Source organism: Acipenser ruthenus, chromosome 1 (genome assembly GCF_902713425.1).
Source record: "Acipenser ruthenus chromosome 1, fAciRut3.2 maternal haplotype, whole genome shotgun sequence".
In the NCBI taxonomy this organism is placed as follows: Eukaryota; Metazoa; Chordata; class Actinopteri; order Acipenseriformes; family Acipenseridae; genus Acipenser; species Acipenser ruthenus.
Genome location: NC_081189.1, coordinates 64,016,384 through 64,032,896, shown reverse-complemented (window position 1 = coordinate 64,032,896; position 16,513 = coordinate 64,016,384). Strand labels below are relative to the sequence as shown.

Sequence of the window (16,513 nt, the reverse complement as noted above, 5' to 3'; positions counted from 1 at the left end):
ATTACAATATTCTGAGGTACAGGATTAAATGCAGTAAAATAGGGGGCAGATAAGAGCAAAATAAAGCATATTTAAATGAAGGGTGATAGTGTCCCAGGATACAACAGAGGAGTTCTACAGGTGCTGTTTGAAGAGGTGAGTCTTAAGGAGGCGCCGGAATGTGGTCAGGGACTGGGCAGTCCTGACATCTGTAGGAAGGTCGTTCCACCACTGCGGAGCAAGGGTGGAGAAGGAGCGGGCTCGGGAGGCAGGGGAGCGTAGCGGAGGTAGAGCCAGTCTTCTAGTGCAGGCGGAGCGGAGAGGTCGAGTGGGGGTGTAGGGAGAGATGAGGGTCTGGAGGTAGCTGGGTGCAGTCTGATCAAGGCATCTGTAGGCTAGTACAAGAGTCTTGAACTGGATGCGAGCGGTGATCGGGAGCCAGTGGAGCGAGCGGAGTAGTGGAGTAGCGTGGGCGAAGCGAGGTAGAGAGAATACCAGGCGAGCAGCAGAGTTCTGGATGAGCTGGAGCGGACGGGTGGCAGACGCAGGGAGGCCAGCCAGGAGGGAGTTGCAGTAGTCTAGGCGGGAGAGTACCAGGGCCTGGACCAGGAGCTGGGTACCATAGTTGGTGAGGAAGGGTCGGATTCTTCGGATGTTGCTCAGGAAGAATCTGCAAGTGCGTGCCAGAGTGGAGATGTGCTGGGAATAAGAGAGGCAGGGGTCCAGGGTGACTCCAAGGTTTTTAGCTGAGGAAGAGGGAGAGAGTGTGGTAGATTCCAGAGGAACAGAGATAGAGAGATCAGAGGAGGGGGAGGAGGAGGGAAAGAAAAGGAGGTCAGATTTAGAGAGGTTGAGTTTGAGGTGATGCGAGTGCATCCAGGAGGAAATAGCAGACAGACAGGTAGAGATACGGGAGGAGATGGTGGAGTCAGAGGTGGGGAAGGAGAGGAAAATCTGAGCATCATCAGCATAGAAATGGTATGAGAAACCATAGGATGCGATGAGGGGGCCCAGGGAGCGGGTGTAGAGAGAGAACAGGAGAGGACCCAAGACTGACCCTTGGGGGACTCCAGTCAATTTCTCTTCTAGGAACTCTTCTAGAACTAATACATTTTCGTTGCAACAATCCACAAAGTATACATTTTGTCGCATGTATTAAGAGAAAATATGTTAATGAAAAGAGCCGTAATATACTAATTTAAATATTTGTTTTGTCTCTAGCATACATTGCAAGAGTCGTGCAACATTTTTCAAATAAATAGCGGGAGTTGAGTTGTGGTTTGCTGCAGCAGAGGGTGTCCGAAGGATAACGTCTATACATGCAAGGGTGCAAGAATCAAAATAACATTGTTTTTGCTAAATGTAAGCGTCATCTATACACTGCATTCTGTTCCGTATTCATTTTACCTATTTTAATACTGTTATAGATATAAAAAATGAAAGGCAGTTTAATCCGATAAGATTCTATAGTGGGGCCCCGACCTTCACCCCCAAAAAGCTTTTCATAATCATACAGTAGCCCATCGCTAAACCGGACATGTTTGTCCAACATAAGGAGGTGTCGGGTTTAAAAACAATACAATAAAATCGCACACACATTTATAGTTCTCAATTTATTTTAAATATAAATCATTGTGCTGAAATAACACTAATATGCTATGGGTAGGCTACACATTACATTATGTAAAAATATAAATCTGTACAATAGGCCTTAGGTATATAGTACAGTAGTAAAATCAAATGAATACCTAGCGCACTTTCTTTTCACTTTAGCCTACTGGTAACACAAAATAAATCGTGCTGCTGCATTGTACACATTGTTGTACAATGCGAATAAAAGATTATTTTAAATTGAAACTGAATGATTTTAGGGGTTTTTTATTATTTTTAACTTGGCCTACTTAGTAGCCTAGAGCAGTGTTTCCCAAACTTTTTGATTGGCGACCCAATGAACACAGGAATAATGAACCCACGACCCCAAATGATTCACTAATAGGTCTTTTAACTGAAATACTTCTTAACCAATCAAAAAGCTACATTTCATTTATTTGTAACTACACTATATAAGCATTCTGGCTTTGGTAGTTTTACAGCTTGCTAAAATGTTTTCTTTTCTCAAATTAATTATTAGTAAAAAAAATGGTATTAAACTAACATATTGTAACGACGAGCCAGACGAACCTGCTCAGGTTTTTGAGTTAAGGGTCCCCTTCGCGTGGACAACGGGACTGCAGCCAATCGCAGACATGCATTTGCAGGAGAGCCCCCATGGGGCTTGATGGACTATGTGGGTGCATTGAAGTAATGGGTGGTGGGACGGTAATGCATGCCTGTGATTGGGGGAACGGAGCGAAATGTAAGCCTGGCAGAGGGAGGGGCTAGGTGAAGAGTGCGAATTTTGGAACTGTGGGATAGAACCTGTTGTTTTTATGAATTACTGAGTCAGACATGCAGAGACTGTTAGCTTTGTGTGTGTTACCTGCCTGTTTATTAAACCCTTTTTATTTATCCTGTGTTCGTTATTGTTTATTGCATTTTTTTTATTGAACTGATCGTTCTTGTAAAATAAACCGTACATTTGAGACCAGAATACTTGGATTGCTTCCTTTACCTCCACGTTACAATATCATTTTAAAAGTTTTAATTTTCAATTCAACATCAAGCATTGCAAACATACTGACAACAGTCTGTTGTGCAGTTAAGTTTTTCTCTGAGAACGTCTTGTTGTTTAGCTAATTGAGCAGCTTTCTTTTGGAAAAAAAACTTGTGTTGTTTCACAACAAATGACACATGAGGACGCCGATCATCCTCATCACTAATGTAAGAAAAACTGAAGTTAATATAAGATGGTAATAGCATTTTTTTTTTTTTTTAACTGCAAGTAGTATGTTTTCGTTTTGCATCCATTTTAACAATTGTTTTCAAAATCACAAGTCACCTTATGCTTAATTCATATTCAAAGCAGAAGACTGGTGATAAAACAATACATTGTGTACATAATTACTTGTAATGATTTGTATGCAAATTGTATTTATTTTGAATATAAGCATAAGAAGTTGTATAGTGAAACAAAATCTTAACAGTGTGCACTCAACGTCATACGACCCATCAGAAACCTTGCTGCGACCCATATTTGGGTTACGACCCCTGCTTTGGGAAATGTTGGCCTAGACAATTAACACACAATAGATCATGGTCCTATAAGATGCTCAGAATGAGCTGGAGGGGTTAGTGGCACATGTGTGCAGTCTATTGCTCCCAACATGCTGGGAAAACAGGAATTGTCATAGAAATTTGTTTTCAAGGCTTGTAAGTGCACCCTGACTTTAGTGAAAATTAGGTACTCAAGAATGCATTGAGCACAACTGGCAACACACGAGAAAAAGCAGACTGGGAAATGCCAGCAACAATTGCGACTGTTTAAAACATGCTTTCAAAAGTTCTGAACAAATTGATGCAATTGTAAGTGTTGCAATTGTCTGCAGCTTTTGTAAATCTTATTATAATATTTGCACTATCCTCATTTGCACTATCTCTGCCCCCTTTTTGCGAATTTATGCAGGAATGCCCATAATTACATATTCATCTTAGGTTGAATCTCAAAGAAAAACTGCTAAAAAAGCCTAAAAAGTCGCTAACAGCATTGCGCTTGTTTAGTACATTTCACCCTAGACTGCCGACTTGTTTGCAACAGGTTTGCGACTACACTTTAGCACATCTATTATTATTATTATTTATTTATTTCTTAGCAGACGCCCTTATCCAGGGTGACTTACAATCGTAAGCAAATACATTTCAAGTGTTACAATACAAGTAATACAATAAGAGCAAGAAATACAATAACTTTTGTTCAAGTGTGACAAACCACAATTCAATAATACAGCAGATAATAGTGATAGTTACATCAGGATATGATTAAATAGTGATAGTTACATCAGGATATGATTAAATACAAAATACTACAGGTTAAACACTTGGCAGGTTACAGTATTCTGAAGTACAGGATTAAATGCAGTAAAATAGGGGGCAGATAAGAGCAAAATAAAGCACATTTAAATGAAGGGTGATAGTGTCCCAGGATAAAGACAGAGGAGTTCTACAGGTGCTGTTTGAAGAGGTGAGTCTTAAGGAGGCGCCAAAATGTGGTCAGGGACTGGGCAGTCCTGACATCTGTAGGAAGGTCATTCCACCACTGCGGAGCAAGGGTGGAGAAGGAGCGGGCTCTGGAGGCAGGGGAGCGTAGCAGAGGTAGAGCCAGTCTTCTAGTGCAGTCGGAGCGGAGAGGTTGAGTGGGGGTGTAGGGAGAGATGAGGGTCTGGAGGTAGCTGGGTGCAGTCTGGTCAAGGCATCTGTAGGCTAGTAAAAGAGTCTTGAACTGGATGCGAGCGGTGATCGGGAGCCAGTGGAGCGAGCGGAGTAGTGGAGTAGCGTGGGCGAAGCGAGGCAGAGAGAACACCAGGCGGGCAGCAGAGTTCTGGATGAGCTGGAGCGGACGGGTGGCGGACGCAGGGAGGCCAGCCAGGAGGGAGTTGCAGTAGTCTAGGCGGGATAGTACCAGGGCCTGGACCAGGAGCTGGGTAGCATAGTTGGTGAGGATGGGTCGGATTCTTCGGATGTTGCTCAGGAAGAATCGGCAAGTGCACAGCAGTGTGGAGTAGTGGTTAGGGCTCTGGACTCTTGACCGGAGGGTTGTGGGTTCAATCCCAGGTGGGGACACTGCTGCTGTACCCTTGAGCAAGGTACTTTACCTAGATTGCTCCAGTAAAAACCCAACTGTATAAATGGGTAATTGTATGTAAAAATAATGTGTAAAAAAAAAACAAAAAAAAAAAAAAAAAAAGTGATATCTTGTAACAATTGTAAGTCGCCCTGGATAAGGGCGTCTGCTAAGAAATAAATAATAATAATAATAAGTGCGATCAGTAAATTGAATCCATTTGGTTGTGCAGTAATTCGAAGCTTCAAGTCTGGCTTATTTAAATTCCACAGTTGTCTACTTCATCAGTATCTGAACTTTTAAAAATCCATGGTTCTTTGAATGAAGGGCAAGAACTTCATGGTAAATTTGGGATGTGGTTTTTGGGTCAGTTTTTATTTAGTTTAGTTAAATGGGAATGCTATGGTTAAGTTTTACCTTTGGTAATATGTATAATATCAATGTAAGATAACTCATTCCATACGTTTCCTTACACAGTTTGTAAACATACTCGCAAATACCCATATGCATGTTACTGGAGCACAGTTTGCACTCAGTGTTAGTCAGGGTCACATGTTTGTGCCGAGTTTGTCCCGAGTTTGTCACCTTGTAAGTCACGTTGATCGTCTCTAAGCCTGATATGCTTTTATCAAAGTTGTAACTAAACAGTACTGCATTAAAGTGGTGTGAAGGCTTTATTATTTTGGTAAGTTAGAGGATCTTCTTTTGAGCCTTTCCAAAATCAATTAGTCAATGAAACAAGATAAGCAATAAATAACAAACATATAGTTCACATGGTTTACAGAATATTGAGATTTATTGTGACATACATGTATTGGTGTAGCTAGCCATTCATACAGTAGACCTTGATGGAGTCATTGATCTCTGTAGTAATGAGGACTGTGCTAGGATCCCGCTGAGTTTGAATTCTAACGCAGTGCTGAATATGACATGTAACACTCCCAGCATGTAGTCATCCTTTGAAGTTCCTCTTTGAAGCCAAAAAAACAGTTATATTTGTGCAGTACTTTAATGTTTATCTATAATGACTGGTGCTCTTAGGGCACTCAAGTTAGGAGACGCATTAAGCAAGGTTTGGTCTGGCAAAGGTTTATCTTGTATTTGTCTTTGGTTTATTAGCATTGCAAGACAATTACTGCATGGAAAATAACATGTACAGGTTGGCAAGACTATAGAAACATTCTTCACAGTAATTACACATTTTTATCTCAGTTTTTGAGGTTGAATTTGAATGAGTATGGATTCACTCATTGTGAAGGTAGAGTCATCTATTTGTTGTTCTTTCTAAAAGTGGTTGTTATTGACCTTAATTTTCAAAATATAAACTAAATCGCAGTTTAAAATCTCTGCATGTTATATACAGGTTGCAGGTTAGTAATCTATATATCATATGATGGTGGTTTAGCAAGAGTAGGGAGCACTCTTCTAAGGATGGAAAATAGCCTCATAGATGTGATGGATGGTTGTGATTGTGATGTGTGGTGTGTTTAAGTAAACCAGCAAGTTGAAATTATTATTTTTTTTTTTATTTAACTTCAGATTGCTGTGGAGTCTATTACAGTTTTCTAAGTAACACACTTATTCAACAGTAAAATTAATGTAATTGGGGTTATTAAAAACATTAATTTAAAATGTAGGCGTGATGACATTTAAATTCTGACATACAATCATTTCTTTGATCAAATTTGCATAATTCAAAATTAACTGAGCAAGTCATGTTTGAAACTGTAATTCATTTCATAAAATGTTAATTTTTTAATTGTAGTAGTTGTTCATTGGCCATGAGGAATAAAATGTCATTTTAAATTCTTAAAATCTCATGAATGAACTTTGTTTTTAAAAGATATTTGCTCTTCCTTTTAACCACAGGAATTCTGTACAAAGGAAACGGGGAGAATCAGTTCATATCCCAGCAGCCCCCTGTGATAAGCATCATCATGGGTAATGGGCGCAGACGAAGCATCTCCTGCCCCAGCTGCAATGGCCAGGCAGAGGGGAATAAGTTGCTGGCACCAGTTGCTCTAGCTTTTGGCATCGACGGGAGTTTGTATGTCGGTGACTTCAATTATGTTCGGCGTATATTTCCTTCGGGGAATGTCACAAGTGTCATGGAGCTGAGGTAAGTTTTTGGTCTGAATAAATAATTTTCTGTTAAGCATGCTGTATTGTTCAGAGCTTGGTCTGTCCTTGTAAATGTATCTTTTCTAATACATGCACTATTTAACACACCTAAATAAACCAGTGTAACACTAATAAAATGAACATGCAGTACCTGGTGTTTGTGAAAACAAACTGTATCTTTGGACGGTCTAATCTCTTTTGTCATCAAGTATTTTAATATTCTCCTGTTTGTCCAGTGAAATAGTATTTTCCTGTTTTTGTCCACCATTTGCATGTCTTTCTCTTCTCCCTTTGGATCTAACTGACACCTTTTTTTCTGTCTCCCTACATTCTTCTAAGAAATAAAGATTTCAGACATAGGTAAGCTTCAAAACAAGTTTACATAGTAAACTCCCTAAGTGTTGTGTAAGCATCAGTTTGTCATCATCTGAATGGCAACTGATTTTTCATTAATGTATACATGTTTTTAATGCGGTGGGAGAGTCATAAAAATGCATGCTATATTGTTCCCAGAAGTGCAAGTCAAAATATGTTGTTTCATTCAAAATGTGATAAAACCACCCACTATTGACTAATATACTGTAGAGCCTCATAAACATTAGCCACAATCGACCTCACACTCCTCTAATGAAGCTGTTTTGATGGATGCACAGTACAGCATCTTTTACCAGCAGTTTCTTTTTGGTTTGTTTTCCAAAGAGTAAATCATTATCTCAAAAGGTGGGTTAAGCTTGATTTTTTTTTTTTTTAGACAGTAAAAATGAAGTGGAATTTTGCAGTGACATTCTATTATTTTAACACTTTCATCTGTTTGGTTTTGCCTAAAGCAGCTCTTCATTCTACTCATAATATTAAATCTGCGAAGAATTTATTTGCACTTCAATAGCTCTTTAAAATACCCCAGTAAAGTGTCATTCTAGGTGAATAACTACAAAAACACTGAATATGTTTGTTTGTTTTTTTTATACAGTAGGTAGAAATGCATTTCCAATCAAAATGTATCAAAAAGCCCATCTTCCTGTTTGTGAACTGGCTTCATAAGATTTTAAGCAGGTTGCATAGATGCAAATAAACATGGCCTAATGAATATGGCAGTAGTTGTTGATTGTCATTAAAGTATGCATATCATTACATGATCTTATATAGGCTTACAAGCAATGAGATGCGATAATGATGGAAATGATCTGACAAATGATTATTGCCTTGTTACACAATAGTGATTTTCAGTCACCCCCGGTTATATTCAGTTTGACAAAGTCCTTTTTTCTGTTTACTAGTATGAATATCAATATTGGAAAAGTTAATCTCATGATATCTGTCTATTTGCCTTTATTGTGCAGTGTGAAACATTGCATATGCATATGATGATCTGCAATGTTTGGTGAAATCCTCTTTAATGGTATTCACATTAACTTTTCTATTCTGCAGTACCAACCCAACCCACAGATACTACCTGGCAACTGACCCTGTCACCGGACAGCTTTATGTCTCTGACACCAATTCACGCAGGATTTACCGTACAAAGATGCTGACTGGCGCTAAAGACTTGCTGCAGAATTCTGAAGTGGTGGCAGGGACTGGGGAGCAGTGCCTGCCATTTGATGAAGCGAGATGTGGGGATGGAGGAAAAGCCATAGAGGCCTTACTTATGGGACCTAAAGGTACAGGCATCAACTCAACTTCTAAACTGACTCTCTAGGATAGTTTAGAAAAAGCTTGTTTGCGCTCCTTTGATCATCAGGAAGTTTTATTCATGTTCTCTATTTTTTGTTGTCATGTTTGAATCATACATACGGTGTTACTGGCTTTATTACTTTAATTATTTATTTGTCTTTTTACTTTGAAAATGATCTGTCACAGAAATGACATTGTCAGCAGAGAATTTATGACAAACTGGAAATATGTCCATTTTGGTTACAGTTTGGTAAGAATCTCACATTGAGTTGGCCTACAAAATACTTGGAGGGGAGACTAGAAAGAACAATATGAATTATTAAACATGTGCTTCTTCAGTGACCTGGATAATTTTAAGCCAATTCCAACACATGTAGCAGTTATGTTTTGCTTAGTAAGCTGTAATCTTTCCTTTTTTTCCGTATTAAGGAATTGCAGTCGACAAGAATGGTTTCATATACTTTGTGGACGGGACAATGATTCGAAAAGTTGATCAGAACGGTATCATCTCAACACTCTTAGGATCAAACGACCTTACTTCAGCCCGACCATTGACATGTGACACCAGCATGCATATTAGTCAGGTGATTCTTAAAGCTCTTTTAATCTACTGTATATGCCACTCAGTCTACATTTCCTTGGGAATACTTACATTAAAAGATGTCACCTGTATGGTTGCAGCACCACCTTGTGGAATGTCACTGCTCATCTGCAGCTGGCTTCCAACCCTGACCTTAACCTAATTAAAACATGAGGTATATTATTATCCTAAACTGTAAGATCATGTCTAAAAATATGTATCCATGGTATACAATCTTATGTTGCAAACTGTACACAAACGTATACTGTATGTCATTTCTATAACTTACTACACCCACAATCAGCTGGTACCTCAGTTTTGCCTAATAACTTGGACCTCTCAAATTGATTTATCCAGATACCCTTTCACAGCTAAGTTGACTGACTGTGAACATCTGGTTAATACCATCTAATTGCCCTCTGTGCTGAATCCTGCAGGCTGTTGCAGTCTGTGTCTCTGAACCTAGGCCTACAGATTTGGTTTCCCCAGCCAGGTGTAGTTGCTCCATGTGTCACCACTGACAAAGGCACATCCCCAGTGAGGAGTTCAAGTTATTCAGAAGTCATTACTCTTGGGTGGGGGAAACCACTTGTCTGTGGCAGGGTGTATTTTGATCCAGTGGAGCAAAAACAAACAAAGACAGCACTTGTCACCAATTTAATTATTACTGAGACTGGAATTCAAACTTGGAGCCCATGAGGCACATGGCTCAAGCCCACTGAACTGTCACCCCTAGTGCATGAATGAAGAAATGTGTCTTCCCTATAGTGTACATTGTTGTCTGCTTGAACTGTAATGCAGCTTCCACTTGAGGAAAATTGCTCTGAAAGAATTCCAGATTAAACAGATAAATTTAGTTCATATTTAAACTTAATATAGCCCAAAGACTATTTATAATGCGGCCTAGCTACCACAAGGCAAAGATGAAACATCAAGCCATAAAATCATATACAGACATGGTCAGTGGTGGTCCAGTGGTTAAAGAAACAGGCTTGTAACCAGGAGGTCCCCGGTTCAAATCCCATCTCAGCCACTGACTCATTGTGTGACCCTGAGCAAGTCACTTAACCTCCTTGTGGTCCGTCTTTCGGGTGAGACGTTGCTGTAAGTGACTCTGCAGCTGATGCATACTTCACACACCCTAGTCTCTAAGTCGCCTTGGATAAAGGCGTCTGCTAAATAAACAAATAATAATAATAATAATCATAAAGAAAGGGCCTTGTTTACCAGGAGGTTCCAGGTTCAGTTCCATTTCACAGCCATTTACTCACTGTGTGTGACCCTGAGCAAATAACTTAAGCTCCTTGTGCTCCGTCCTTTGGATGAGACGTAAAATCAAGGTCCTATTGTAAGTGGCTCTGCAGCAGCAGTTATGATGCATTGTTCACCCCCGAATCTCTATAAGTCACTTTGGATAAAAGCATCTGCTAAATGACAAAATAATAATAATAATAATTTGTACTGCACACTACTAACCGGCTTCTTCATTATCTTATTTCAGGTGCGCCTGGAGTGGCCAACAGACCTAGCTATTAACCCCATGGATAACTCCATTTATGTCCTGGACAACAACGTGGTGCTGCAGATAACTGAGAATCGGCAGGTGCACATCGCAGCAGGGCGGCCCATGCACTGCCAAGTTCCAGGAATTGAGTACGCAATGGGCAAGCAGGCCATCCAAACCACACTGGAGTCAGCAAGTGCCATAGCAGTGTCATACAGCGGTGTAGTCTACATTGCAGAGACGGATGAAAAGAAAATTAACCGCATTAGGCAGGTGACAACCAATGGTGAAATCTCGGTGCTTGCAGGTACCCCTTCTGATTGCGACTGCAATGATGCCAACTGTGACTGTTACCAGACCGGGGATGGTTATGCCAAAGATGCAAAGCTCAATGCCCCTTCCTCTTTGGTGGTCTCCCCTGACGGCACATTGTACATAGCTGATCTGGGTAACATTCGGATTCGTGCAGTATATAAGAACAAGCCTCTGTTTAATTCCATGAACCACTACGAAGTTGCTTCTTCTGAAGACCAAGAACTGTATATCTTTGATGTCAATGGTACTCATCAGTATACACTGAGCTTAATCACTGGGGACTACATGTATAACTTTAGCTACAGTAATGAGAACGACATCACTGCGGTGACGGACAGCAATGGAAATACACTCCGCATTCGGAGGGATCCCAACCGCATGCCAGTGAGGATAGTTTCTCCAGACAATCAAGTGATATGGCTCACCATTGGAACCAATGGAGGCTTGAAAACTCTCACTGCCCAGGGTCAAGAGCTGGTTTTGTTCACCTACCATGGCAGCAGTGGTCTTCTAGCAACTAAAAGCATCGAGATTGGGTGGACAACTTTCTTTGAGTGAGTATATGACACTGGCATATAATTAAAAAATATAACTCTTATGAGAAGACACAAATGGAGTTATACAGTACCTAAAACCTACAACAAGCATGTAAAGGAGTGAGATTTTTTATATCAATTAATCTTTATTTCATATAGCGCCTTTCACCATCACAAAGCGCTTTACAAGATAGTGATGGACAATGCATAATACATTAAATACAGTGAAATACAGGGCATAGTACATTAAATACAAACAGTAAAAAACAAACAATGCAAATACATCAAATACAGGAATATTACAATGCAAATACATTAACTACAGGCATATACTGTATATATACTGGTTGACTAATACTGTATGAGATATTTCTTTATACTTGTCTTTGAGGTTTTATGAGACATTAGAGCAAATACAGTTAATATTTTGTGCATGTACAGTTTGCATATCATCAGTGGAAATGCATTAGGACAAAATGGTACTCATTTCTGGCAAAAGTCATGTTCAGTTGAATAAACCTTAAACTCTAGGAACACATTTTAGAGTCACATTGTAGCCACATTAGTTATTGTTCACTGCCCTACAGCATTATCAAAACTTGCCCCCATTTGGCATAGTGGTTTCCTATGAAGCAGACTCGTCTGACAGAGGGCTTCTGACAGGATGCAAGGCCCCTTGTTCATAAGCACCACACATAGCTGCAGAATGAGAAAGGAGCAGATAAACTGAAGCTAGAGATAAATCAGTGTGATGGTGCTGGCAGCCATCCAAAACAAGCCAACCAGACTATCAGAAATCACCCAAGACATCAATAAGACACAACAGCTATCATTAGCTATCCAGTGGCACTGTATGTGTGTGTATCTACTGAATACAGTGACCAATAGTAAAGCTGAAACTGGGTGCTGTCATTAAAGAAAGGAAGCTCAGGAGTATTAAAAAAAAGTAAAATGGACATACTTTGAAAGAAAATTCACAACAGCTCTGTGGTTCTGTTTTGTTGTTGAGTATACTGTGCCACGAGTTGTTTAAATTACACAATGTTTTAAAATAAACTGCAATTATTAATCCTAAAGGGAAGATATTGAAAAAGCACAGGAGAGAGTGTTCAGGGTTATATCTTTAAGTAACAGAAGAGAACATCTGAGAGAAGTTAAATTATGAGCTGTAATTAAGATGAATGAAGCTTATAAACTTATGAAATAAGGCTTTGTGCATGATTTTATGAATGCAATGCTCCAGATTGACTGTGTTTCAGTTACAAGTTAGATTACACTTTTGTCTTACAACATTATTAAAGATGAAAAGTGTGGTTATCAAAAAATGAATGTATGATAAGGGACAATTTCACTTTCTCTTTAAACAAATCATTATGTACAGGTTAATGTCTGTAACATGCATGTACTCTGTATTTTTAGGTCCGCTGGAACTGGTCTTAAAAAAAGATTTGCCTGTAAAGAAAAACTAGAATTACATGGTTTTCCATTAGAGGTTACTGATCTAATTAATGTTGTCCTTTAGTTATGACAGTGAAGGCCATCTGACAAATGTAACCTTTCCGACTGGGGTGGTCACCAACCTCCATGGGGACATGGAAAGGGCCATTATTGTGGACATTGAGACTTCCAGCAAGGATGAAGATGTCAGTATTATCACAAACCTGTCATCTATTGATTCCTTCTACACTTTGGTTCAAGGTAGGTCAGCTTCCTTTAGATTCAGAGAGAAAGTAACAAATTACACCAGGACAATGTAAACTAACCTCAAGCAATTTGCCATTGTGTGAAGACACAGTCTGTCTTCTACAAGGCTTTTCAGTGTTGTTTCAAGTTTTTTATAAATAATGAAGCAATCCCTGACCCCTTTTAGGTAGTCTTAGTACATACATTTGTATTCTCTTGTAAAGCATCCAAGATCACCTTAGTCTGTGGGTTCCTAGTTCTGGGAAGAAGTAAGTACGTGCTTTGAAAGTTTACAAGTCAGGCACATTCCTCAAAAGAACATCATGAATTATTTTAATATCTTAAGGGAATTATATGAACACATTACCTATCTCTTTGGGGGGGTATTGCAATATGTCAGGTTATCTTTGCTAATAGACAGCACAAGGTACAGAAGGTTTAGGGGGTCATGAGGCAAGTTACACTGATGGCTCCCCTAGGTTGAAGTAACTATGAGAAGACTGACCCATAGTTAACTCACACTGTGCTCAGAAGCACTCAGAGAACAAACAGTAAAACAGCCTTAGAACTAGCCTAATGTGTTCTATTAAAAGATGTTATGTTGCATGTTTTTATATAGATTTTGCAAGATGGATAAATCACCTAATATGGAAACTAACTGTAATCTATAAGATACATAATAGCATTTACCAAACATCTGTTATAAAGAGAAAGGTCTGTGCATTAGTTCCCTCTAGGCTAGAGAGTAACTGCTTTGAATCCTACCCACAAATAACTCTGACACGCTCTCATACACTAAAAATCCAGAATGGTGTACGTGAGTGCTGCACTACCAAAGGAGTAATCCATTAAAAAACAAGATTCTGTCAGCTTAACAAATGTTAAAAACTCCATAGCACCTGTCAAAAAACAAGTAGAGGTATTAACTGCAGTGCTGTGTCTTCAAAGTATTTTGTTTTCTTCTCCACTGTAGTGAATACCTCTTCACTTACAAGTGTTGTTGTGAATTTTTGTCCTCCTCAGACCAGCTGAGAAACACTTACCAAGTTGGATATGATAACTCCTTGAGAGTAATTTATGCGAATGGCATGGACACCCACTATCAGACTGAGCCCCACATTCTGGCAGGTGCAGCCAACCCCACAGTGGCACGACGGAATATGACCTTGCCTGGGGAGAATGGGCAGAATCTTGTGGAGTGGCGATTCCGCAAGGAGCAGACCAGGGGCAAAGTCATTGTGTTTGGAAGGAAGCTGAGGGTAAGCAGCCATCAAGAAATGTTGTTTGTTTTGTTTTTTTCAGTGCACACAATTTTACTACAGTCATAGGATAGAGACAATCATCTAATTTGAGCCCAGTGAGTTCTGTACACTAATAATCAGTATGGAACATGGAATAACCTTTTAATGGTTTATTCTTTATATACATTTTACCTGATTACCTGATACTTCCCAGGTGACTGTTGAGAAATATGTTTACCCACAAATGGGATTTCCTCTTCAGTACTTATTAAAGCCAACCCGTGGCCATGTGCTGTGGGTACCAACTCAAACTTGGTTCCTTTTGAATCTGTATTACAATAAAGTAAAAGTATAAGGCACATCCAATAGCTAACATAGTGCAAAAAAAAACCTGAACCTATTTCATCCACTGCAACCGTGTAGGAATCAGATATGCCCTAAGCATGAAAAAAAAAAAAAATAGTTTAATTTTTTTTGTTTGTTTGTTTGTTTTTAATGTACAGTAAATTGGGCTGGGTCAGAATATGATTTGCTCTGAAGCTTGTCATCTTTAAATGAATGGCTGCTGCTGTGGAACACTTAAAATCGCTGTTAATCTAATGCCTTCCACTTAGATCAAGAACTCCCCAAATGAATTTACTGTCAAAGAGAATCGATCAGGGTAAATGGTGTTTAAACAACGGTGGGTTGTTGAGACGCAAAACGTGAGTGGTGCTGTGGGTCACTGATTGACTTCTCCTTTTTCTTTGTTTACAAAAGGTGAATGGCAGGAATCTCCTCTCGGTTGACTATGATCGGACTTTAAGGACAGAGAAGATCTATGACGACCACCGTAAATTTTTGCTTAAGATCATTTATGACTCTTCAGGTCACCCAACTCTTTGGGTGCCGAGCAGCAAGCTAATGTCTGTCAACGTCACCTACTCAGCCACAGGACAGATCACAAGCATCCAGAGGGGCCCCACCAGCGAAAGAGTGGAATATGACAGTCAGGGGAGGATAGTTTCCCGGGTATTTGCTGATGGGAAGATATGGAGTTATACATACCTTGAAAAGGTGAGAACAATGTTGCTCTCACTCTAGCTCAGTTCAGTAGACACAATAACAACCCCACTTCGTCCTCCAAAAAAAACAAAAAAACTCTTTATTGGTACTAGAGGTAGGCACGGGTAGAAAAATTAATTGCAAACAGAAATGCGCTCCATGCTGTGGGATTAACTTCACAATAGCTGAAATATTTGTACAGCTGCATAGCAGAAAAGAGACTCCAAAAGCTATGCTGAATCTGAATTTCTAAGTTAATTTTCAAGTTATTTATTACCTTTATAGAAAAAGACTTAAATAATGGAAGAAAAAAAATATGACAGGCATTCACAGTAGTCCCCTAAGGGTTGTTTTTGGCTTCTTCAGCTGCATTCTTATAAATTAGAATGCCGACATTAAGTAGCTGAAATACTGTGATATGTTGAGTATTCCTAGGGTTATGAAGAGAACAATAGATAGTTATACTGAATAGCCTTGAGAGACAAGTTATAAAAGCAAATATCTTGTTTGTGTGGATGTGGGTGCTAGAAACATGTATTGATCTTAAAATAAAGAGCCACTTATACATACATGTACTGTAAAAAAAAAAGAAAATAAATTATAATAATAAAAAAAGATTGTATTGGAAACTAACAAGACTAGTTGGATGAGATGGTGATCTTAAAAAAAATGATGCTAAAAGATGATTTACTGCTGAAATACTTTCAGGGAGGGCAGTTGAATAAATATATATATAGCATAGTTTTGAAACATTTCAAAAGACTTTGTTGCATCCAATAAAAAAGTAACTTATTCATACTGTAAAGATATTAAAATATGCAGAGAGTCTTTTTTTTTTTTTATTATTCTCATTGCCTGCCACAAGCTCAGGTAGCGTGACCAAAAAGAAGGAAATCAACTTGGAAACATGTGCCATATGTAGAGTCTTGGGAGCTCAAGTAGTATCTGTTGAACAATAGATGACAAGGTGAAGGAATCTCCCTGGCATTGTGGACACTCACTGGAGGATTGATACTTTGAACATACTTAAGAACATAGCAGCATGTTGAAATAGTCTAGTAGTCTGCCTCTCAGAAGTTGTGAAAGCTGGGTTTTCTATATAGTACAATTGTATATCTC

The 16,513-nt window shown here is 39.2% G+C and overlaps 1 protein-coding gene across 17 annotated transcripts in view; it reads left to right on the top strand.

The window, feature by feature from the left end:
• Nucleotides 1–16,513, top strand: part of LOC117421382 (teneurin-3-like) — a 932,247-nt gene that overhangs the window by 909,634 nt on the left and 6,100 nt on the right. For 13 of the 17 annotated variants that reach the window (XM_059027478.1, XM_059027514.1, XM_034035713.3 and 10 more), the window contains 8 exons: nucleotides 6,566–6,815; nucleotides 7,157–7,177; nucleotides 8,246–8,478; nucleotides 8,921–9,075; nucleotides 10,573–11,444; nucleotides 12,949–13,124; nucleotides 14,133–14,368; nucleotides 15,110–15,406. In XM_059027478.1, the coding sequence (XP_058883461.1) occupies nucleotides 6,566–6,815; nucleotides 7,157–7,177; nucleotides 8,246–8,478; nucleotides 8,921–9,075; nucleotides 10,573–11,444; nucleotides 12,949–13,124; nucleotides 14,133–14,368; nucleotides 15,110–15,406 (2,240 nt within the window). The remainder of the gene's footprint in view (nucleotides 1–6,565; nucleotides 6,816–7,156; nucleotides 7,178–8,245; nucleotides 8,479–8,920; nucleotides 9,076–10,572; nucleotides 11,445–12,948; nucleotides 13,125–14,132; nucleotides 14,369–15,109; nucleotides 15,407–16,513) is intronic. The other 4 variants (XM_034035717.3, XM_059027509.1, XM_034035721.3 and 1 more) reach the window with 1 other exon arrangement.